Source organism: Nasonia vitripennis, chromosome 1, assembly GCF_009193385.2.
Source record: "Nasonia vitripennis strain AsymCx chromosome 1, Nvit_psr_1.1, whole genome shotgun sequence".
NCBI classification, from domain to species: Eukaryota; Metazoa; Arthropoda; class Insecta; order Hymenoptera; family Pteromalidae; genus Nasonia; species Nasonia vitripennis.
In genome coordinates this window covers 423,254-444,862 of record NC_045757.1, presented here as the reverse complement: position 1 = coordinate 444,862, position 21,609 = coordinate 423,254, and the positions used below count along the sequence as shown (strand labels likewise).

Here is a 21,609-nt window from a genome sequence, read left to right as displayed (position 1 = left end):
GAAAACGTTTCTCTAATGCGCGCACAGGGCAACGAACAAAAACAGAAATAATAATAACAGAGTCTCTACTCTCTCTCTCTCTCTCTGCCCGTCGCCAGCCGGCAAACGTCATTACCGCGTCCGATCCTCCTAGAAGCCTCCGCTGAGAAACAAAAAATTCATTTTCCCTCGCGCGGCTCCTCGGAGATAGAGCGAGAAAAAAAGAAATAAAAGAAAAACTCTGCCCCCACCCCTCCCCCTTCTCTCCCTCTAGCGCAGATTATGTAAACGCGGCGACGCGCCGCTGCTGCAGTAGTGCAAGCCCGGCCAGGATCAGACAGAGGCACACAGCCCGAGGCCATGTAATTCATTACTAAAGCAATCTCACCCTGGCACCCTCTTCCTCCCCTGCCCCTCCCCGCGCTCTTTTGCTCCAGCAGCAGCGGCAGCCGCTGCAGCAGTCCGAGCTCCAGCTCCGCGTCTGTCCCTCCCACTCTCTCTCTTTCCCTCTATCTCGCTCTCTCTCTCTCTCTCTCTCTCTCTCTCTCTCTCTCTCTCGCTTTCGCCCTTATAATATAAAGAGAAAAAAGAGGCGAGGGACGAGCGGAAAAAAACGGCCCGAATAGAATAGAGGGAGGAGCGCGCGCGGGGACAACAAAACAGAATGAAACACAAAGCGCCGTTTTCATAATTAAAAAGATTGCGTATATTTCTCCGTCTCGCTCGCCTTATTCTTCATTTTCCTCGCTCATTGTTCGGCCGCCAAAGACGACGACGGCGACGCTACTGCTGCTGCTGTTTGTTTGCCCGGCGAAAGAGGGCCAGGGAGCTCGCTTGTAGTCTTTTTAATCAGGCGCTCTGCCTCCAGCGGCCGAGTCTCTCGGACAGCCGCTCGGACGGAGCTTAAACTGTTATGATTTCGAGGTGTGTGCGATGCTTGTGCTTCGAGCAAAGACGAACGAATTGTTCCCTCTCGAATCGCCTTTTTAGATGCTTCGCAAGCGAAAATGCTTTTAAGAGAATATGCACTATATTGCCAACTGATCAAGTGAAACGGAACGTGAAAAAACGTATGTACCAGTTGGGGCACGTTCGGAGTCTCCCCACCCTACCCCTAAAAAAGTGTAAAACTTAAATTTGAATAATAGACGGATATGCTTCAGGTGTACCTAAAATCATCCTCCGACTCGGACCCAAAATACCCTCTGACTTCCGGCCCCCTTGGCCAAAAAGTCAGCAGCAAAAACGGGCGCTTGCGCCTCAGCGAAGTCGATCTCGACGTCGCGCGTGGGGTGGCATCACCCCCTTCGCGTCAGCCCCGCCCCAAGAGAGTCGGCGAGCCAATGGCCGCGCACCGAGGCTCCGACCCGCCTGGAAGCTACCCCCGAGTCGAGTCGAGCCGACCGTCAGTCGCGTGTACAGTGTCGACTTGGCCGGAGAACTGAGAGATTCCTTGTCAGTGTGATATTCTCCCGGTGTATAAATAGTCATTTAGTCGTTTTAATTAGAGTTTAGTTGAACTTGAAGCACAAAGGATGGCGGGACCGTACCTCTCGCCTTTGGGACCGCAAGCAGATCTACTCACCGAGTACATGTTCGGACGTCGCCGTCAGGTCAGTGTACGTTTCTTTTGCTGGCATCGACGTTGTCTTGCATGGGGTGTACAGTCTGCTAAAAGCCTCTACCAACTTTTTTTGCTACCTATAAAAACGGTGTACATTATTAGTATAAGTTAGATCGAGGGACTGTTAACGATATTTTATAAGTGGGAATCAGCTTTCAACCCTTTGCCTCGCTACCTTTTTGATAATTCACTGTTATGTCTACAAAGTTTTTGCAAGCAAAGGGTTGCAAGTCGAAAGCGAGTCATCCGCTTTGCGTATCACCTTTGACATAGTAGAATCGATGCGAGGAAATTATTTCACTATTTTAGAGACGAAATCGAACGACTTTTACGCCGCAACAGCTGCAGGAGCTGGAGTCACTATTCCAGAAGACCCATTATCCCGACGTCTTTCTCAGAGAGGAGGTCGCACTTCGGATTTCCCTCTCTGAAGCTCGAGTACAGGTACATTTTTCGATTATACAGTCGATTATCATTTTCTTTGCGTGAAAAAAGTTGAATACCATTATTGAATTAAATGAAGATTATTGTAAAGATAGGTAAAAATTAACGTTTTCAGAGTAATACCTTGACACTTCTCGTCGGTAAAATGTTCGCAATAAACAGGCAAATAACCTTCCCGTTGCTCAGGTTTGGTTTCAGAACCGGCGGGCAAAGTGGCGCAAGCAGGCCCGCCTGCAGCTACTGCAAGACGCCTGGCGTATGCGTTGTTTGGGTCTCGGTAGCGCGGCGCCGCTCCTTCTGAGACCGCCGCCTGGTCTGCAGGACCCGCAGCAGCAGCGGCCGGATGGACCGGGATCTGGTTCACCACCTCCGCCTCATCCGCAAGCTCAACCGGCTCAAACACCCGAACCGATGCTGTCGCCGCCCGGTGAGAAGATCGGCAACGCAGAAATGGGATCCGTCTGCAGAGATTATCGAATTTTAGCGCCGCCTCCGCCACCCCATGGGTATGTTGAGCTTATAGAGTTATAGATAAGCCATACTTCCGAATGCCTGTCTGCCTTTCTTGGATAAGAGATTACGATTCTGCGTAGAGCCTGAAAGATATGAAATTATAGGCTTTATCTAGCGGTTATCTAGTAGTTTTAACGTCGTGATAAGATTCCTTAATTAGATAAGTTTCGGTTCGAATGCCGGATACTTTTTTACTTTAAATTTGTACGACACGCCTTTGCTTTTCACGCCTCATTTTGTCCGAAATAAAGAGCGCGCGTATTGGAAAACGCTCGACTTCCTCAAATAATTCCCCGAGGAATAAAAATGAAGGAAAGCATATATAAATACGACTCGATTTTCTTTTTTTTCTGCATCTCTCACGCCTGCATCTGATTGATTTTATAACATAATAACGGTCGCCATATACTCAGACGATCTAACCATCGACTAAACCCGTACAGGTATCCATCCTCGGAGTGCAAATCACCGGACCGGCAGCGATGTGGCTGCGGCTCTCCGCCGCGCTCCTCTTCGGCAAGTCCGCCGCCGCTTTCCTCTTCTCCGGAGAGTGAGCGACCACCCCAAGAGGCAGAGATCGACCTCACGATGAAGAGCAGCAACAGTGCATCGGGAAACGTGAGACACCCCACGGCTCTGGTAGCCCCGCATCCACCGCCGGGGTTCTTGCATCACCTCGCGGCGCACCACCACTTGCAGCACCAGCACCTGCAGCTCAGCCCGCCACCCGACGAGCCGCTCGACGTCACCCTCAACGGACCCAACAAGTAACGCCGCAGCGATGCAACGAGGGCTGTACATACGTTTCTCGAAGAGAGATGAGTCGAAGTGCGCTGGACTATGAGTCGAGATTATAGACCTCGTACTATATTTCACTCCCCTACTGTTATCTGTAAAAAAGTAAAAACGAAATTTCAATATGATTACTCTGTATAACGGATGTAGAAATAAAAAATGCATGTAATTCATGGCGCTTCCAGATCAAGACTGCGACGATTGATCGGTAGGAATTGTTTGGGCTTTTAGCTCGCAAAACCATAAAGTCGTTTGATTCCATTAAATTAATGTCACAGTATAATTATTCCGAGAAAACGCTACGAAATTAATCAAGTAGAAACGGTCAGGTGTGACACGAGGCAGCAAATCTGTAATATATTTTCTTTGAGTTTCGCATTAAACGACGTGGAAACGCAGCTGCAGAGATTTCAGACAGCTGTCGAAGATCCATCAGACACTGGAAGGCCGACAATGAGCCAGTTTGCCAGTATAAGGACCAAACTCGATTGGATTGCATATAGTTGTCTGATCTCAACTAAATTTAATCCTAATAAGCTATCGGGTATTCCTTCATTACCGTAGAAGAAGAAAGAGCTGTTCAGACATATGATACACTGCAGCGGAGCAAGAAGTTCGCTTACACCGTGTAAAAATCCCGTAGCTTAGCTTATTATATTTTTGTATATCTATAGTATGCGTATACCCTTTGTTCTAGTCACAAAGACTTTCGGAGAATACAGCCCGAATGGCCCCACATACATGTACGAGTAATTTACACATACGCAACCCTCTACCGGAGTGTACATAATTAATTAAGGCTAAACATAGGTAGATATAAATATATAGAAATGAGAATATTTCCCTCTCGCGGCATCGCAGCTGTAGCCCTGGCCCTTACACACAGACACTATTGTACCAAAGTTTTTTACTCGCTACGAAAAAAAAAAAAAAAAAAACAGGCAACTACGTATATTATCGAATAATAACGCATTAATTCTATAGGCTGTAAGCATGTGTAGCTCGAGCATAAGCGAGAAGCTGGAAAAAGGGACGATCGATCGTCCGTATGAATAATAAAGCAAACCAATAATAAAGTTTCATGGTGAAATGAGTATAGCGTTACTGCTGTGATAAGCCCGGCGTCCCCTTTCCTCCAGCGCGCTGCTGTGCGCGTTAATTGCAAATGAGCGCGCGCGATCGCACTGCGGGATAAGCGCGGCGTCCGGATGCACCGCCGCGTCGCAGCGGGATAAATTCGATTGCCTATCTGCGGCCAGCAGCACGAGATAAGCACTTTTGCGCGCACATTCGCTCTTCTCTTTTCGTCTCGCTCTCCCGGCCGGCGTTTACTGTGTTAAGATCAAATTTTCTTCCGCAATTCAGGTCGAGCAATTCCGCTGTTCCGGGCGATTATTCCCGCGCGCGCGAAAGGAAGAGACGCTCGTCGGCCGATGCGCGACCTCGATCGCGCCGGCCGAGCTCGCTCTCCCGTTATCGTTTTCGAAAATAACACTTTCGCGGCTCTGTTTTCCCGCATGCGGCACTCGATAAGGTTCGCCCGCACAATTTGCATAGATTTCGCGCGACAATTGTTTATACAAAAAGCGCCATTATAGCGAAGTAACGCAAGCCAGTGACAAGCAGCATTTGCATATATCGGCTCAGAAATGCTTACAGAAAATGCTAGCTTCAAAATTAACGTTGCCTCGAATTCAAATCAGAGAATGTCGACACATTGTAATAGTTACTGTTAGCACGATTGAGAGAAGTCTATAAAGCGTGAACTACATTTTACTATTACAATCGTACATTGTTGTGAAATATAACAAAATATACGTAGCAGCTCATCCAGCGATTTTCCAGCTATCTGACCCATCGATCCCGCTCGCCTAAGTATATCCGAGGCATCGATCGCTCGGTCGCGTGAATTAAAAGCCATAGCCCCGACGCTTCGCTCGTCCACGCGTGTGTCTGTGTACGTGTCCACATACTTATACGAGAATACGCTCGCGGAAGAGAGAGAGAGAGAGGGACTAGTGCAGGGTATATATCGCGACTCGTGGCTCAGTTTGCGCGCGACGGTCGAGCCGAGCCGGTCGAGTCTCCGCCGGTGTACAGCCTGTAACTATGGCTCGGTGATTAGATATTGTTGTTTTTATAGTTTTAAGCACTGTCGGTTTCCCCGCTTAGCTTTGTTTCGTTATCGTCCGGTTCGATAAGTTCGTGATCAGCATTGAAAAGCAGGTAAGATTCTCGTTTTTTTTTACTCGCCATATCTATTATGACTATAGAATTTTCGTGATTTCGAAATAATGCTCTAATATACTTGGTACGATCATCACAACACAAAAGTGCCCACAGTCAGCGTTCACAAAAGACATCATAGCGCGCATTGTTTGAATCGAGCTCGGCAAAACAAAGCGCACCTTCGATACCCATAAGCGCACGGATACAATATACTTAATTAAAGATATACGCTTATCAGCATGACAGATTTCTTTCACACGATGTACAATACCAATTGAGGTAGTCGCGCCCGTGACATAATTCATCTCCCTTTAAGAGAGCAAAATAATTTGTCCGTTTCTTCCAATTCGCACGGGATATAGCGCTCGAATAAAACGAAGCGGCATATCATCCATGCATCGCTCGACGACACAGAATATAGCCAGCAGCTAAGCTAATGGATCGTATATGCGTATAGTACGCTACACAGCCGCGGGCGACCGATTGTCCATTCGCGTAGCTAATAAATAATAGTTGGCTCGGGATAGAGCACCTGCGCAGGTGCGGCACACGCGCTCGTACCTACGCGCGCGTCTTGAAAATCGAAGAGCAGCGTTCTCCAACTGGAGGGGCTCTCGATTAATTCGGGCGCGCGCTCGAAATAGCCGCGCGCGCCAGTTTTTTTTTTTTATTTTCGCCCTCCCCGATGTGGCGGAGCATCAGCTGACACGCGGGCTTGCTTGCCTATAGACTCGTGCAACTATACAGTATGCGCGTAGGTAGTCGGAAGAACGTGGTCTCGAGTAGCTAAAGGTGTACATACATATATACCTAGCCGTGATCGCGTGGGAAAGGATGCGCACATTCACGCGCTTCTTGTGCTTCGTGAGTAATTATATAATGATCGCTGATGCGTCGCCGTGGAATTGTGCAACGACAATGTTATTTCTTTAATTCATACGCTCCGATGCATACGTCGGATTATCGCTGTTTACATTGATGAGAGGCTTTGTCTCGTTGGAGTATAAAATGGAGATATTCTTTTGTTGATCTTCCAGATTAACGGATAATACACTGAAAATGAAGCCGCTTCTCTGCATACTCGCTCTTCTGCTGATCGGCTTTGGCGATGCGCGTAAACAGTCGTAAGTGTAGATTGACTTGTTCTTTCACATACTGAATATACTGATTGCTGATCATTGATTTGATTTGCACTTTTATGAGCCGCATATCTTTGAGATCAACGCTGGATCGATCGTTTTTATTAGAATAAAATGCCTACTTATTACTACGCGTACTCTTTGCAAATTCAGTACATATTCAATTTTTTTTTTCTATCATATTAAGTGGTGAGAAACAAAGATTTTTGCAAATTCTAATGCAATCCAAAAAGCGATTTTTTCAAATTAACGAACTGAAAGGGGTGTACATTTAATCAATACCGTTTCAGTAAAATCATCCCGAGTATCGCAAGGCAATACATAATTTTATTTTTTTAGATTCATCAGGACATTTGAATGCCTTCAGAGCAATCGCTGCCAGCGGACATCACGTCCTGTCGACCCAGCCGCAATGCGAGGACATGACAATGCTCGAACGAACATCGGACTGTCGCAACACACGAGCCTTCAAGCCTGTCGGCTGGTTTGCTCAAATGCTGCTGGCCTTTGGCCTATACCTACTGGACCAATGACTACCGGTACCAATGTAAGCTTTATTGGGTTACTTATATGGAAAATTTAAAATTATTTACATCATCGCATTTGTAATTTCACAGTACCTGGTCGTCAGTCCCCGTAGCTTCCAATTCCTAAACGTGAACGACCTAAGCGAGTCTGCGCGAACCTTCGTCTCAGACGCGATCGATGTCTTCCTCAGGAACATTCAAACAAGTTGTGGCCACGACTGCAAACCCGCTGAGCGCAAGGTTGTCGTTCATCTGAAGGTCGAGTCTTCGAGCTTACAGCTAGACTGGGAGACCAACGAGGCATACGATTTGGAAATCTCAAGCAGTGGTATCTAATTTAGAAAATTTTAAAAAATCTTTAGACGTTTTCAACACCTCACTTAACGCAGCAAGCAATACAAACTGAGTCTTTACTTTAACAGGGTCGGACGTGGCGGTTTTGATTGCTGCCCAGACAGTCTACGGAGCTCGTCATGGTTTGGAAACCTTGTCTCAGCTAACAGCCTCGACGCCTTCGTTCAACAACTACACGGGCAGTAGTGGCAACCAACTTGTGATCTTGGATTCTGCAAACATAAGGGACAAGCCTGTATTCAAGCATCGCGGTCTGCTTATTGACACGGGTCGTAATTTTCTGCCAGTGTCCGACATCATGCGCACAATCGATGCACTCGCCTCTGTCAAGATGAACGTTCTTCACTGGCACGCCACCGACAGCCAGAGCTTTCCGATTGAGATACGCAGTATTCCGCTCATGGCTATGTAAGCGTCTGAAGCGTGCTATTAGCTTTCGCGTTATATTTTTACTTACCAATATTTATCAGGTACGGCGCTTACGGACCCGACAAGATCTACAGTGTGGAGTCTATGCAGTCAATCGTAAAATATGCCAAGTCACGAGGGATTCGCGTGCTCCTGGAGCTGGACTCGCCGTCACACGCCGGCGCTGGCTGGGAATGGGGCGAAACTCAGGGTCTTGGTAATCTGGCCGTTTGCGTGAATCAGCAGCCATGGCGGGATTTTTGCATTCAACCGCCTTGCGGTCAACTCAATCCAGTTAATCCCAACACTTTTGCGGTACTCAGAAGCTTATACAAGGATTTGCTCAATATCTTCGGCAGGACTGGTGTTATCCACCTTGGCGGCGACGAGGTTCGTTGATTTTTTATTCGCCTGTCACAATCGAATAATTGAATTTTAGTTATTCAAGTATAGATTATAGTCATTTAAATTCTTATTCTCACACTTACAGCTCTTTATCAACTGCTGGAACGCCACCGAAGAAGTAACAGCCGGTATGTCAAAAATCGGACTGGGTCGTACTACGGAAGACTTCTTGAAAATATGGTCAAACGTTCACCACAAACAATTGGATATGATTAATGAGGAAAGCGGAGACAAGGCCACGGACAAAGCTATCGTGTGGAGCTCACTGCTGACCTCGCCGGAGTTTATAGAGAATTACTTAAACAAGACGAAGTTCGTAGTTCAAACCTGGGTAGAGGCTGACAAGGACCTGAACAAGAAGCTCCTCGATCTCGGTTACAAACTGATCGTATCAACTAAGGATGCTTGGTACCTAGATCATGGCTTCTGGGGTGTGACCAAGTACCATACTTGGCGTGATGCCTACAAAAATCAAATTCCGCAGCATGTAATTACATTTTTACATGTCAGATTGACAACTATAATATTGTCTCGTACAACGACTCACTTTGTTTACAGGATGGAGTGCTAGGAGGCGAAGCTTGCATGTGGGGCGAATACGTATCCGTTGGAAGCTTGGACTCCCGCGTGTGGCCAAGAACTGCTGCAGTAGCTGAGAGGCTCTGGAGCGATCCCTCAAAGATAGGCACGGCCGAGGCTGAGCCGAGACTACAGGCCCACATCGCCAGGCTGAACCAACGGAGAATCTCGCCTGAGGCCATTACTCCCGAGTGGTGCAATCAACACGAGGGGCAGTGCCTTTAAATTGTGATAAACTGTAATAAAAGTTTTGATTTTTAAGAGATACAAGAGTGATGATGAATGATTTGCGATTTTATATTGTGATCTTTACATATAAAACTGTACATAATGTAACTGATTTTAATTTTTTGTACATCAAATGAATTTGCTGAAAATAAGAAGAAACCAAAAGAATGAAATTTACATTTACTTAATAAAAACAGAAATATATAGTGACCATATATTTCTTTGACATTTTAACACAAAAGTACTATTAATAAAACAAATTATTTTAAATCTTCAAATTTTTAAAATATTACAAAACTTTGTTGACTTTTTTTATTAAAACTTTATACTCAATCGCTAGTACATACGTTTCAAAAATAATAAAACGTTGCTCACGCTCCCTTATGTCAAATATAATGAAATATTATAAAATAAATTAACAGTCATGCTTTCTAGTAATAATATGTTTTAAACTTATAACTAAATTAGGTGTGTTAAACGTTGTTATTCGTGTAATTGACAGGTGCTGCAGTATAAACCCCGTTACAATTTGTGTTTTTATTGTACTGCTGATCATAATTGTTATAGCCATTGTAGTAAGCATACCAATATTTATGATAGTTATAATCATAATTATAATTATATCCATTATACGGATAGCTATAGTAATAATTATAATTATACCCTGGCATTACAGCATTTACAACTTGACTATCCAATGCAGCACTAGAAATAAAAATATATTATGCACAATGAGTAAAAATAATTTGAACTTTTTTAAATATATATATGTGTACAATACACATTCGGATTTCAGATACTAACTTGGATCCTTCGTCATTCTCTACTGGCTCTTTTTTAATCTCATCAGCATCCAAACTCGTTAAATCAATTAACGGGATGATCTTTTCTTTTTTTAATTTGGATAAGTCTTTCACAGATGCACTTACTTTTTCATCAGTATTAGTTTGTTTGGTGCTTTGATCAATTGTGACCATTTGTTGTTCATCTATCCTTTCCAAGGTAAGAACAACTGGTACGACTTGTGCAGAATCAGCTTGTGCCGACTTTCCAGTGGTTTCACTTAATGCAACTGTTTGTTGCTTATCTGTTGGGTTTTTGCTTTCATTGATTTTTGCAATTTCCATTTTTAAATCTTTCTTATCATCATTATCTTCATCAGTCTGAAATTTCAATTAATGAATCAAGAATGAAAAAACAAATAAAATCATCTAAGTAATAAAATACCTACTGGCTTATTAGTGTTTATCCACCGGTTGATCATGTTTCGTATTTTGCTTGTCTCACTGCAGCCCACAGGATGGACTTTCAGTTTCCTTAAAACCTTTTTTATCAAATCAATTTTGTGATAAAATTTATCGTCACAGTGTTTCGTCATAACTTTATGCACGATTTTCCGGATTTTCGGCACACTAAAATCAGTCAGTCGCCTAGTAGCCCTACTACTGGTGTCGTGAGTGCTGCGGCCCATTGCAAAAACTTTTTTCCGTGCTTTACGTTACCTACCTATGTACTTACATAGTTTTTTATCAACACTGCACGTTTGAGTAACTAAACAAAGCGTATTTCACAAACACAGGCTAGCTTCAATTTACTTGATTTCTGCGAAATGCTAACGAAATGTCAGTCTCACCTGTTTCAGCTCGTCCTTACTCGTATCCTTCTTTTTTCTTTTTGTGCAAATTTAATGAACTGAAATGCGGATGGTTTTCTCTACTTCCGTGAAGCATAGAAGCAGGCCAAAACCGATCCGAGATCTGATGCGTTGCCAACACGTCAAGACTCGATTTTCAGTTCGAAAATTTCCGGGAATCCGACCGAACGCGTGCAGCGCCACTCACCATGATCCACGGTGTATGGATATTATATGTATAATATATAGATATAATGGACATGCGGCAGTGCAGCAGTGAGCAGAGCCGCAGTTGAGCGGGCTTTGAAACGCTATTTCGCAGACAAAAGACTACTATATTACTTATACATAGATATTATGTGAAGCGTTTTTAGGGTTGTCTTACGTTCTTCTGTCAACCAACATATCTATATATTTTGTGACTGTATCTGAACCGTGGTCCGTGGCAAGCACCGTGTATATGTAATGCACGGTTATTTTTTCAAGAATTAGTGATAGTAAAATCATAACTATTTTACCTATGATAATGTTTTGATAGTAATTCATTTTTTTTAAACTCATAAATTTTAGTTAAAAATTTATTTTTCATTGTAGGTATGTATGTAGTACATAGGTACATACATACATGCATACTATATAAATTTCATTGCGTAAATGTTACAATTTAAATACAAACAAATTGTAGACAATTTTTTTAATTAAAATAATTTAAAGACGTTATAAATAATGATTTATTTATATATGTACAGATTGGAATATGATATTTTATAATATATTACTGTATATTCCAACCACTTCTTCAACATTATTTAATCTTTCATACAATTTACTAACCAACTCCATATCCTCATCATTCAGTTCCACAAAAACTTGAGGTATATACTGAACGTCAGCTTGAATTATCTTATAATTTAAATCTTCTAGCTTGGTTCTCACTTTCATTAGTTCGGATGCTTGACATGAAAACTAAAAAAAAAAGATTAGTGTAATGATACTTCAAATTGTAGATTTTGATACAATATATTATCTCTATAATAACCATTAGAAACTCCTTTTCTTCCTCTTTGCATTTTTCTGCATCTTCAGCACCAATCTCAATTGCATCATCCAATGCATTATCAATATCATGCCCATCAACTTCTGTCAAAACGATTCCTTTTTTTAAATAGTAGTTCTCACTAGCTAATTCAGCGGGCGAAAAACTAAAATAAAATGTGTATGACGTTGTACTTATGTCAGTTTATGTGTAACATAGTCAATAAATTAGTTATATCCTTGTACTTACAATGTTTTTCTAAGGTGACTATTTAAATGTTGTTTGGTGTGGATTATATTTTCTGACAACAATTGTATTAACACTACGCAACCTGATGGTCCTCTAGATTCAAAGACAGCGGTCTGACCTTTAGCTTTGGAGCTTTGCATCTTTTCCAGTAAATTTTTAATCGTTGCCATCGGTAATGAATTCTTTTTAGCTTGATCTATAAGTCTTGCTAATTTTACATTCTCATCAGGTTTTGCACTTTTACCCTCTGCAAAAACAGAATAATTCATATAATAATATAAATAAATGTAATAAATGATATGCAGTTGCTACAAAAATTGTAGTGATCATTATCAAAAGAATACCTGCTATTGCTATTTTCATTTTCTTGATAAGTGTTTGCAGAGCAGAAGCCCTTTCACTATCTCTTGCCATTTTAATGTGTCTTATATTGGACCATTTATTGTGACCAGCAAACCTTTTGCATTCTGTATAATTTACAATATTTCTGTGTCGAAAGACGAATTTCAAAAGGCTAGTCATTTTTTGAAAACATAAAATGTTTAATCTACAAATACCTAGTAATTATGTGTGTTGACATCTTTTAACATCGCTACTTTAAGGTTAGGTGTATACAATTTCACAGATGTCGCGAGAATCTATAAGGTTTGATTGAGAAGAGTGTATGAACACGCAATTGTAAGTTTTGTAAGGTTTTAATTTTAATAATGTATAAAAATTGTCTCGATACATGATTGAAAAAAATATGTATGTACAAGTGTTTATTTACATCATAGCACAATTGGCACCTCAAAGAAGAAATATCATAACATTAATTGACACAAATTTAGTACAACAAAACTAAATGTCTTATACTTATGTACCCTAGCTAGCAGGGAAAGTCTTTTAATACTGTGTTATGTTTTTTTAATTGAATATTAATTGCATTTTTTGTTAGTGCTGAAGAGCATTCCTAAAACAAAAACAAAAAATTTTATACATACAGCTGAAATTAAAAATTGGAATATTAGTTTTATTAATCTTACTTTTTTTGAAAACCAAACATATTTAATAAACTCTGTTGACCCTGAATGATTGCAGTCTTTTTTGAGTTAGTCTTGGCGCCACGTCGACTTGAAGTTCCTTGCTGTTGATTCAAATAAACAAAAATTTGATTCCTATTTTCTTATAATGAATTAGGCGAATTAATTTAAATAAATATTATTAAATTACCGATGATTGAGATAATCTTTGAATATTTTGTGATTCATTATCTCTTTTCAGTCTTTTATCTTTTACTGGATTTTCATACTTGAACATACTTGATCTAGTTTCTGTAAAAACTTGCCTAGTTATTGAAAACTCCATGTCATCCTCATCTGTTTTCATATATTCAGAACTTTCTACCCTCATTGAGTCTTCGTTAAATTCAACTTTCAGACTATCAATATTTTGCAATGTAACGTTATCCACTGATTGTAGAGGTTTTTTTTCGCTAATAGAATCATCACAACTCATAGTTGAAACACTTAGTTCCCTCTCAACACTGGAACCTTTATAACCACTATCTTTATCTAGTTCTCCTTGTACTTTTGAAAGCTGAAATAAATAAGTAAATAAATAAATAAAATATAAAAGCATTTTTGTAAAGAAATACAACTGAAACTATACATCATCTTCTTCAAATTCTTCAGTTTCAGGAATAATAATTCTCTTAACATAGGAATCTACATTTTCTTTATCAGAATTGGTAGTAATAGGCTCAGCCAGATCCATTGGCTCATTTTCTTCTACAAGTTTTGAACCAGATTCAGGTGCAAAGAATTGGCTTTGAACTACTGCCGTGTCATCTATCACAGTTGCCTTTAGTCGACTTTTGATTGGCAGTCTTCTTCTTATTCTATGCAAAAGACTCGGGGATACCTCATTTGAATTGCTCATTTTTTTAAATGGATTTGATCTCTTCACTAGAATAGGTGAAGTCTTTTCATCATCGGTTGAAGGAACTTCTGATTCCGTTTTTGTTCTGGCTGCTTGTGCTGATGTAGTTGGTGACTTTACTTCATCTTTATACATCTGTATTATTTCGTCTACTTCCATTTCAGATTCTGAAAATAATAATGATTGTTTTGAAGTATAAATTCAATTAATAAAAATTTGATAGATCTTTGTATTTTGTTGTAGAATCTTTATAGACATAAATATAGATCCAGATATTATAAAAGTATGCAGGTATGTATATGTACATAATTCAAAATTCGCGCCAACCAAAGTCCCCACCCTGAACTTTCCTACTTCCATCATCAGTATAGCTATATATATATGCATATATATATATAGGTAGTAGGCCATATCGCCGCCATGATTGTCGTTTCCTGGAAAATTACGTCGTACTCTACAGTCTACAGTGAAACAAAATAACATGGCGTCATTGTCAAATTAGGCCTCGCTCGAGTCAGAACTTTGACTTGTGTTTACATAAAAAAAACGTCATTTTTCAATTTCTCAACTTCGTTACTGATAGTTTTTGCAAACGGTCTCAGTTCAAAAGTACTTTCCCGTCCGTTTCCACATGCGCCAGTCGAGTCATCACCGTCGTCGACTGCTGTGAGAGGCCGAGGTTATGGTTGCCTGTCGCTCCTGCGGGCGAAACATAGCGTCCGGAACAATTCGATGCTCGAAATGCGGTACACCCTTCCATCTGTCCTGCTCGCATAGATACAAAATCAGCTCCGACGGCGTTTTCAACGTTTGCTGCGGACCTACCGATAGCGGACCCTTCTCTGGCAACGGCTCCTATCAGATGCGCACCAGGCGCGGAGCCAAACGTAGACAGCAGCAACAGCAGTCCCAGATTGTCAACAACCCTTTAAGCAACGAAAACAGAACTGCTGTCGCCAGTCCCGGGGTCATTCCCCCTCTGATCCAGGAGGAGCAGGATAACAGTGGCATGCGATACACGAAAATACAAAAGACAACTGAAGAGATGGTTGTCAGTCAGAAACCCTTTGTTCAAGAGGACAATGAATGTGCAGAGGTAGGTTAATTCAATATGCCTTTTTTTTTTAAACAGGAGGTTGAATTTCACTAATTCACTTGTTTGTTTAACTATATAGATTATTCAGGAACAAGACTACATCGAACTGGACAATGAGAATGATAATACAGACTATGGTGAGCTCAACAACTCCATAGAGATACTAGAGGAATCGATTAATAATGTCAATCACAATCTGAATGATAACAATGGTGATAATGATGATGATAATGACAATGACAATGATGTCAAGGTTTTAACAGACATGAGGCCTCAGAATGTAAACGCAAGTAATGATATGAACAACAAAGTTACCTTGGATACTGTTTGGCAAGGAATCTCAGCATTGCAATCGTCCATTTCTAATATCTCAAATTCACTGGACTCTGTATCCACTCACCTTAACACTTTTGACCCTCGCATGAATGAATTGGAGTCATCTCTCAACACAATCAAAGCCAAGACCTCAAATTTTGAAAATGTCCAAAATGATGTGAGTGGGTTACGAGAAGAACTAGAACGAGTCACAACCGAACTAGAAAACATCAAAACTAATCAGATGCAAAAAAATGTGGACTTGTCAGAGATTTTTCAAGAGATTAAGGAACGAGATATGAAGTCCAGAAACCTTTTAATATACAATGTGCCAGAAGACAATTTAAGAATATCACAGGACTACTCAACTTTAGAAGATATCAACCAATTTAATGCTCTGCTTGCCTCAAGAGATGCCTCACGAGCGCGTGAAATACTCGGAAACATACCTAACGTCGATGTGGATGATTTGCAAACTAGGCGATTAGGGAGAGTAAATCCCAACACATGCCGACCGCTCCGTGTAACTTTAAGTTGTAAAGAAGACGTTATAACCGTTATGAAAAATAGAGCTTTAGTTAGTAGCCAATATACCGTCAAGACCGATTTAACAAGATTCCAGCAGAGGAAAATTAAAGAGTTAAAGGAGGAATTGGACAAAATTAACGTAAATCAGCGAAACCCGACGATGACCATAAAATTCGTTAATGGTGAACCTAAACTTATGCCTATAGCTAGACGAAATTGGAAGAACGAGTAAGAAGGTAGCTCTTAAGCTTGTTTCTCAAGAGAACTCTGGATACACTGTTTGGTTTTTAATTAGATCATTCTCGCGAGATCAGAATCCATTTCTTATTGTTTTAGAACAAACATGTTCTTTTACAAACCTTAGTTGTAATAACCTATGTTAATATAATATAGAGTTGGAAATAAATTTTTTAATATATATGTAGAGTAAACACATGTAACTTCAAATTACATACTTATAAGTATGAAAAGTAATCCATGTGTCAAAAAACATATTTTATAAATAGGTTTCATCTTTGTTGTAGTTTCATATAATACTAAAAGAAAGAATAGATTTCGTTTTACAAAAATAAAGATGAAACTTCATTTTATGAATGTGAATTTCGCTAATATTACGCATAAAACGATTTTTGAAAAAGATTAAAAAAAACATATTCTATATTATATCAACACTTAAAAAAAGAATGATTCAATTTCATTGTTATTAACCAATTAAAAAAAGCACATCTTTGTAATTGGGAAAAGTTAGTTTAAATTACTTGAAGTTTTTATAATTAATAATTAAAACTATGACTTTCATTTCAATTAATGAAGATTGCAAAGAAATGTTGACACTCGAAACTGAATTGATTTTTTTTCTAGAGACGGTTGCTGCTATTAATAATGATCATACATATTAATCATTGGACATTAAAGTAAATCATCAAGTAACATTAACATCAATGTTTAGAAAATAAAATGTTTAAGTTAGATTTTCAATAAAGGAAATACCATGTGATATCATTTACTTTTTTGTGGATGCATGTAGACATTTACTGAACTATATAAATTTTCTAATTGGTTTTGCTGTGAAACACTGTTGCTTGTTTAATAATGAAATCATAAATTATATCCAATATTCATCTTTTCTACTAAATGTAAAAAGTAAATAATTCAACGATTATGCATAATAAATAAAATTATGTAATCCTATAAATTTTCCTTTACCATTATTTAGATAATTATTTATATAAAACTTTTTTAATAAAACCAATATCTTATAAGATTACTTTTTTACATAGAGTACGTCTTAATAGTAAAAACTGATATGATTAGTTTTAATATCATTACATGTTTTTAGCTTTCAAGCTGAAACTATTTCACTACCAATTGTAGTACTAGTAAATAAAAAGTAGACATATAAGTGGTATATCATTTCATTTGTATGCTCAAAATGCATTCCCCTTAAATACTTATTATAGTCGTTCGAATAAATATAGGTAGTAGTTTAAAAAATATTCATTTTGGTCACTTTATTTCCAATCTAATAAAAATTAAAATGCAAAAATACGTACCTTCAAATGTTCGTTTTCTCGGCGTTACATCCTTTTTTAAATAATCAGTCTTTAAAACCACAACCTTTCCCCGAGTACTTGGTGTTTTAACGGCCAATTGTCTTTCTTTTTTTGGGGTGATGATTGGCTTCTTTTCTTCAGCTTCCTTTACTTTGAATGTCTGGGACCAAATGCTTTGATGTCTTGCTATAGCTGTTTCGCTCCAAGAATTTGTGCGTCTCAATCGAGGCTAGAAATATAAAATAATTTTTAAAAATATTGAAATAAACATAATTTTTGTAAATAAAGAAAAACAACGATATATCTATAAATATCTGACTTTGTCGGGATCGAAGTTGTGGAGCATTTCCTTGCTAAAAGGATCACAATTGCCAAGCGCAAGCTGCCAAGCAAGTTGTTCGTCCACCTCGGAACCGGCGTGCGTTAGCTGCTCCTCGGTAATGTCTGGAGTCAGTGGATTGAGGCGCACTTGCTTGCGCTGTAGTGGACAGTAAACTAGCTGATGCTTGAAAGTAGCAAGCGCCCGCATAAAACCGTCCCTATACTCTTTCGTTACCACCAACGATTTCATATTTAGAGACGAGGCCAGCCTCAAGAGCGCCTAAAACACGATATGTTTTAGTAACTTTACTGCTGTATAAAGCAGCAAAGAAGGATACTCACATTGTATATATTGTCATCTGTGTTTTTAACGATGAATTTGCAAGCTTTGTTCAAGCCTATTCCAGGAAGAGATGCCAGATAGTCACAGCCAGAGAGAATACACATGTGTCGAAATTTATCCATATGAAAATCTGGAAGCCTCAGTCCCATTGCCAGGTGCAAACGATCCTGCTCTACCAGTACTCCATATCCATACATATCCATTTTGAAGAAAATCTAATGAATATGAAAATTATAAATATTCAAGACTTTGTAAGTATTTCAAGTTATGATAAGATCTATATACCTTTTTGCAGCCAAAAAGTGTGAGATCACTGTCCTCTGTAATTACAACATCTACTATTCCAGAAATATTCAGGTAAGCTAGCTGAGCATCTGCTTCGTAAGGTGCTACAATGCAGTCAACATTGTGGGCTTGACACTCTTTCATGACTTCCAGAGCCATTTTATGACTAACATCCAGGGACCTTCTCAGAAGATTTTTTCCTTCAGTTATCTTGCCCATCTTAATTAGTTCTGCTGCTCTCTTGCGATTGGCTTCCCTAGATCTGTGAAAAAATAAATATACTCAAATTCAATGATACATTATCATATTTTTAGTGCACTCTATATAAAAAAAGCTTACTCTCTTCTCTTAACTTCAGTCTCTGCCTTAGCAGGAAGATGTCTTCCATCAAAGACAAGTATTGGTTTTATATTGTGGCCAAGTAGCATGTTCACAAACTTCATACAGTACTTTACATAACTGAGGAAAAAAGCAAAAAATACATTGCCATCAGTTGATTTCAGATTCGTTTGAAAAAATAGAAATTTCAATTGTCAACATACGCATCAGTTTGTTGACCCATGACAATTTTATCAGCACAGGAGAACGCTCCTTTGTGCAACCAACAGTAAGTGTCTATGGCCACAGCTTTACCAGCAAATTCCGAAATGTTTGTTTTCTTTGAGGATTTCTCCAAAAATGGAATGAGTCCTGTAATACCCATCTAGAAAAACATGCAATAATCAAACCAACTTAGAAAAGAGGCACTGATTTATAAAATGAAAATAATAGTTTTCTTATTCAATAAAAAAATTAAAAAGAATTGTCTAATTAGAATAAAATAGAAAAAACAAAACAATAAAGTATACCATAGTGTAAACAAATGTTACAGAGCATGGTAAATAAATTTGAAATTATCACTAAAAATTTGTGAGTACCGTTAAAACAATATTATTAACTCCTGGTAGTATGTCGGAACTATTGCTTAATTTAGAAGAGTCGACCAAAGTTATGAAAAACTTACCTTCTTTGAGAGTTTTTCTTCTCCAAAGTGAAGAGCAACCAGTACTTTATAACCTCAATCCAAAAATCTCGGAGAAATGACATAAAGTTGGATGGATCAAATAAAACAAGATGAGAAATTAAGGAAACTCGTTGAGTAGGATACAAAAATCATTTAAATCTTCGAAGCATTGGTTTTTCGAGTCAAAAAAGCGAGATTCGGGGTATAAGGCTCTCCGATCCACACAACGACAAAAGGACTGCGGTTCGTACCCATACACGGATCTGCAGACAAAAGGACGGCAGAAAGCGCGCCACTGCAGCAGTACCCGCATATAGAACTTCTATAGAAGCGACGTCTGCTACACATATTTTATGCTAACATGTGCATACCTATCGAACGGAGATCGTAGCACTACAGTTTATAAGGCCAAATAACAATGTGGGATCGGCATTATTGGTGTTTACAGCCAGAAATTTGAAATTTTTTATACTTTACAATTTTATTTTACATTAATTTGATCTTGTCTGGACGAAGGATTCTGCACGAGGGCCTTAAGGATTCGTCAACTTCTAGGAAATTGTTATTCTTTCGTAGTCGATGTACACCTAAGCTACCGGCATGCTTTCGCTGTTCTCGTTTACTTTACGGCCTTGCTTGTATATTTCAAAATAATCAAAACGTGTTTAGTTGACTTTTTTATCGCGAGGTGGCCGAGAACGACGCGCATCTCGCACAGTCGCACATTCATGTCATGCGTATAAACACTTGCACAACTTGGCGCGCAAACAGTGAACCGTACTCCGAATTCTCCGAAAATACAGTGACAGTCTTTTGTTTATTGCTTTGAATACTTCAAAGGCAACTGCTTCAATCAGTCGTAGCAACAATGTCGTGGAACAATTTTGACAATTCGACGGCAGGCGAAGGTGGCTTCATGAACACGACGGTGAACGATTCCACCGCCGGCGAGGACAAAGCCAACCTGAAACGCGGTCAGAACTGCGTACCTGTGATGATAGCACACCTAGTGCGCTACGGCGAGAAGCTCACCGTCTGGGGCACTCCTGTCAGGCTCGTCACCTTCGTCGGCCTCGTCCGCAAAGTCGAGCCCACCAGCACCAAGGTCTCCTTTGAATTCTCCGACGACACCGGTAACTGCCTATTCTCGCATGCACAGACTTGCAAATTTTCCTAGTTTTACAACGATTCAACTAATCGACTTGATTTACAGGGAACATATCGGGACTGAAGTGGTTGGAGGGCGATTCAGCCAACTACGAGTCTCCAGTGAAAGTTAATTCATACGCCAGGGTGCATGGGATGATCAGGGACCAGGGTGAAGATCACTACGTCCTTATTGTCAATATCCAGCCTATGGACCATCTCATGGAACTGTTGTCACATCATATGGAGGTGACACTTATGAGTCTTCAGGGAGATAGTATGGTTAACAAAGTAGCCAACAATGACCACTCTATGGGCAATCAGTCAGTGCAAAATGGATCGGTTAACAATAGTAACGCAAACTCTGGTCTCAATCGACAACAACAGATGGTACTGGATATCATTGAGAATAGTGATCCAGAGTTTGGGGCTGAGAGGGATCAGATTAAGAGTGCAGTGGCTCCAAATGTTCCTCCTCAAATGGTGGATGAGATTCTGGAATTTCTGTCTGCTGAAGGCCATATTTATACAACAAAGACAGATGATTATTTCAAGGCTATTTAAATTTTGTTGCAAAATCTTACTAGGTTAATTGCACTCTTTCTAATTTCTTCAAGTCGTTCTTTCTAAAAAGTGTGCATATTATATATAAGTAAGAAAAATTCACGAATATTTATATAAACAGTTAGTTACACCAATGTAAATAGACACACAGATTAACATTCATGCGTTTGCTTTGTGATCAGCTCAAGCAATTTCATTACTGAATATTTTTTTATGTTAAAATTATGTAAGGATGTTATGGTTAAATAAACATAATTTTCTAATAACAAACCTACCTATTAATTGTATTCATAATTCTTTATTTTATGCTTATTTGAAATAATTGTAAAAGAGTACCTATAGGTGCTGATTCAAAGATATAGTTATTTTTTGCCTCCGTCTCGTTCTCGGCCA

At 39.6% G+C, this 21,609-nt stretch overlaps 7 protein-coding genes and 1 long non-coding RNA gene across 13 annotated transcripts; 4 read left to right on the top strand and 4 right to left on the bottom strand.

Annotated features, from left to right (window-relative positions):
* The first annotated feature begins 1,369 nt into the window (after window positions 1–1,369).
* On the top strand, window positions 1,370–4,449 carry LOC100678407 (dorsal root ganglia homeobox protein). Of its 2 annotated transcripts, none has more exons than XM_003425409.4 (4): window positions 1,370–1,592; window positions 1,913–2,047; window positions 2,234–2,553; window positions 3,004–4,449. In XM_003425409.4, exons 1-4 carry the CDS (start codon window positions 1,515–1,517, stop codon window positions 3,329–3,331), a joined length of 861 nt encoding a protein of 286 aa, XP_003425457.1. In that variant the 5' UTR covers window positions 1,370–1,514; the 3' UTR covers window positions 3,332–4,449. The 2 variants fall into 2 exon arrangements, with proteins under 2 accessions (XP_003425457.1, XP_016836956.1); XM_016981467.2 differs by having other exon boundaries at window positions 1,370–1,598.
* LOC116416016 lies at window positions 1,543–2,280 on the bottom strand. Its single transcript, XR_004226523.1, has 3 exons — window positions 2,171–2,280; window positions 1,866–2,082; window positions 1,543–1,680 (listed from the first exon to the last, which is right to left on the bottom strand). It is a non-coding gene; the product is annotated as an uncharacterized LOC116416016 (long non-coding RNA).
* A 942-nt stretch (window positions 4,450–5,391) lies between the features above and the next one.
* LOC100119475 (chitooligosaccharidolytic beta-N-acetylglucosaminidase) lies at window positions 5,392–9,458 on the top strand. 2 transcript variants are annotated; one of them, XM_001603198.5, is made up of 8 exons: window positions 5,392–5,581; window positions 6,622–6,708; window positions 7,063–7,270; window positions 7,341–7,578; window positions 7,673–8,012; window positions 8,075–8,402; window positions 8,503–8,904; window positions 8,976–9,458. In XM_001603198.5, the coding sequence occupies exons 2-8, from the start codon at window positions 6,644–6,646 to the stop codon at window positions 9,219–9,221; spliced, it is 1,827 nt and encodes a 608-aa protein (XP_001603248.2). In that variant the 5' UTR covers window positions 5,392–5,581; window positions 6,622–6,643; the 3' UTR covers window positions 9,222–9,458. The 2 variants fall into 2 exon arrangements, with proteins under 2 accessions (XP_001603248.2, XP_032451775.1); XM_032595884.1 differs by lacking the exon at window positions 5,392–5,581 and adding an exon at window positions 6,312–6,448.
* A 71-nt stretch (window positions 9,459–9,529) lies between these two features.
* On the bottom strand, window positions 9,530–11,069 carry LOC103315469. 4 transcript variants are annotated; one of them, XM_008204408.4, is made up of 5 exons: window positions 10,858–11,069; window positions 10,743–10,775; window positions 10,456–10,636; window positions 10,029–10,387; window positions 9,530–9,929 (listed from the first exon to the last, which is right to left on the bottom strand). In XM_008204408.4, the coding sequence occupies exons 3-5, from the start codon at window positions 10,600–10,602 to the stop codon at window positions 9,698–9,700; spliced, it is 738 nt and encodes a 245-aa protein (XP_008202630.1). In that variant the 5' UTR covers window positions 10,603–10,636; window positions 10,743–10,775; window positions 10,858–11,069; the 3' UTR covers window positions 9,530–9,697. The 4 variants fall into 4 exon arrangements, with proteins under 4 accessions (XP_008202630.1, XP_008202627.1, XP_008202629.1 ...); XM_008204405.4 differs by having other exon boundaries at window positions 10,456–10,775; XM_008204407.4 differs by lacking the exon at window positions 10,743–10,775 and having other exon boundaries at window positions 10,456–10,730.
* A 501-nt stretch (window positions 11,070–11,570) lies between these two features.
* On the bottom strand, window positions 11,571–12,916 carry LOC100678100 (translational activator of cytochrome c oxidase 1). The gene is made up of 4 exons (XM_003425404.5): window positions 12,487–12,916; window positions 12,143–12,389; window positions 11,897–12,059; window positions 11,571–11,823 (listed from the first exon to the last, which is right to left on the bottom strand). The coding sequence occupies exons 1-4, from the start codon at window positions 12,662–12,664 to the stop codon at window positions 11,623–11,625; spliced, it is 789 nt and encodes a 262-aa protein (XP_003425452.1). The 5' UTR covers window positions 12,665–12,916; the 3' UTR covers window positions 11,571–11,622.
* LOC100119370 (exonuclease 1) lies at window positions 12,870–19,777 on the bottom strand. The gene is made up of 11 exons (XM_001603107.6): window positions 19,507–19,777; window positions 19,046–19,206; window positions 18,843–18,962; window positions 18,504–18,765; window positions 18,218–18,433; window positions 17,874–18,155; window positions 17,555–17,783; window positions 13,793–14,229; window positions 13,355–13,720; window positions 13,168–13,268; window positions 12,870–13,094 (listed from the first exon to the last, which is right to left on the bottom strand). The coding sequence occupies exons 2-11, from the start codon at window positions 19,204–19,206 to the stop codon at window positions 13,076–13,078; spliced, it is 2,193 nt and encodes a 730-aa protein (XP_001603157.2). The 5' UTR covers window positions 19,507–19,777; the 3' UTR covers window positions 12,870–13,075.
* On the top strand, window positions 14,465–17,403 carry LOC100677881 (GATA zinc finger domain-containing protein 24). The gene is made up of 2 exons (XM_003425399.5): window positions 14,465–15,158; window positions 15,238–17,403. Exons 1-2 carry the CDS (start codon window positions 14,745–14,747, stop codon window positions 16,231–16,233), a joined length of 1,410 nt encoding a protein of 469 aa, XP_003425447.1. The 5' UTR covers window positions 14,465–14,744; the 3' UTR covers window positions 16,234–17,403.
* A 474-nt stretch (window positions 19,778–20,251) lies between the features above and the next one.
* RPA2 (replication protein A2) lies at window positions 20,252–21,478 on the top strand. Its single transcript, NM_001170899.1, is given in 2 exon segments — window positions 20,252–20,639; window positions 20,720–21,478. Coding segments are annotated over 2 exon segments (762 nt in total). The 5' UTR covers window positions 20,252–20,374; the 3' UTR covers window positions 21,217–21,478.
* Window positions 21,479–21,609: the final 131 nt, after the last annotated feature.

Excerpts from the sequence above, each read along its gene's own strand:
- LOC100678407 (XM_016981467.2), top strand. The coding sequence starts at position 1,515 with ATGGCGGGACCGTACCTCTCGCCTTTGGGACCGCAAGCAGATCTACTC. Across the intron at positions 2,048-2,233 it reads TCTCTGAAGCTCGAGTACAG|GTTTGGTTTCAGAACCGGCG; the intron begins GTACATTTTTCG and ends CCCGTTGCTCAG. Across the intron at positions 2,554-3,003 it reads CCGCCTCCGCCACCCCATGG|GTATCCATCCTCGGAGTGCA; the intron begins GTATGTTGAGCT and ends AAACCCGTACAG.
- LOC100119475 (XM_001603198.5), top strand. The coding sequence starts at position 6,644 with ATGAAGCCGCTTCTCTGCATACTCGCTCTTCTGCTGATCGGCTTTGGC. Across the intron at positions 6,709-7,062 it reads GGCGATGCGCGTAAACAGTC|ATTCATCAGGACATTTGAAT; the intron begins GTAAGTGTAGAT and ends TTATTTTTTTAG. Across the intron at positions 8,013-8,074 it reads AGTATTCCGCTCATGGCTAT|GTACGGCGCTTACGGACCCG; the intron begins GTAAGCGTCTGA and ends AATATTTATCAG.
- LOC103315469 (XM_008204405.4), bottom strand. The coding sequence starts at position 10,695 with ATGGGCCGCAGCACTCACGACACCAGTAGTAGGGCTACTAGGCGACTG. Across the intron at positions 10,388-10,455 it reads GGATAAACACTAATAAGCCA|ACTGATGAAGATAATGATGA; the intron begins GTAGGTATTTTA and ends TTGAAATTTCAG. Across the intron at positions 9,930-10,028 it reads GAGAATGACGAAGGATCCAA|TGCTGCATTGGATAGTCAAG; the intron begins GTTAGTATCTGA and ends TTTTATTTCTAG.
- LOC100678100 (XM_003425404.5), bottom strand. The coding sequence starts at position 12,664 with ATGACTAGCCTTTTGAAATTCGTCTTTCGACACAGAAATATTGTAAAT. Across the intron at positions 12,390-12,486 it reads AATGAAAATAGCAATAGCAG|AGGGTAAAAGTGCAAAACCT; the intron begins GTATTCTTTTGA and ends CTGTTTTTGCAG. Across the intron at positions 11,824-11,896 it reads AAGAAAAGGAGTTTCTAATG|TTTTCATGTCAAGCATCCGA; the intron begins GTTATTATAGAG and ends TTTTTTTTTTAG.
- LOC100677881 (XM_003425399.5), top strand. The coding sequence starts at position 14,745 with ATGGTTGCCTGTCGCTCCTGCGGGCGAAACATAGCGTCCGGAACAATT. Across the intron at positions 15,159-15,237 it reads AGGACAATGAATGTGCAGAG|ATTATTCAGGAACAAGACTA; the intron begins GTAGGTTAATTC and ends TTAACTATATAG.
- LOC100119370 (XM_001603107.6), bottom strand. The coding sequence starts at position 19,206 with ATGGGTATTACAGGACTCATTCCATTTTTGGAGAAATCCTCAAAGAAA. Across the intron at positions 18,434-18,503 it reads CACTTTTTGGCTGCAAAAAG|ATTTTCTTCAAAATGGATAT; the intron begins GTATATAGATCT and ends CATATTCATTAG. Across the intron at positions 17,784-17,873 it reads ACAACTTCGATCCCGACAAA|CCTCGATTGAGACGCACAAA; the intron begins GTCAGATATTTA and ends TTATATTTCTAG.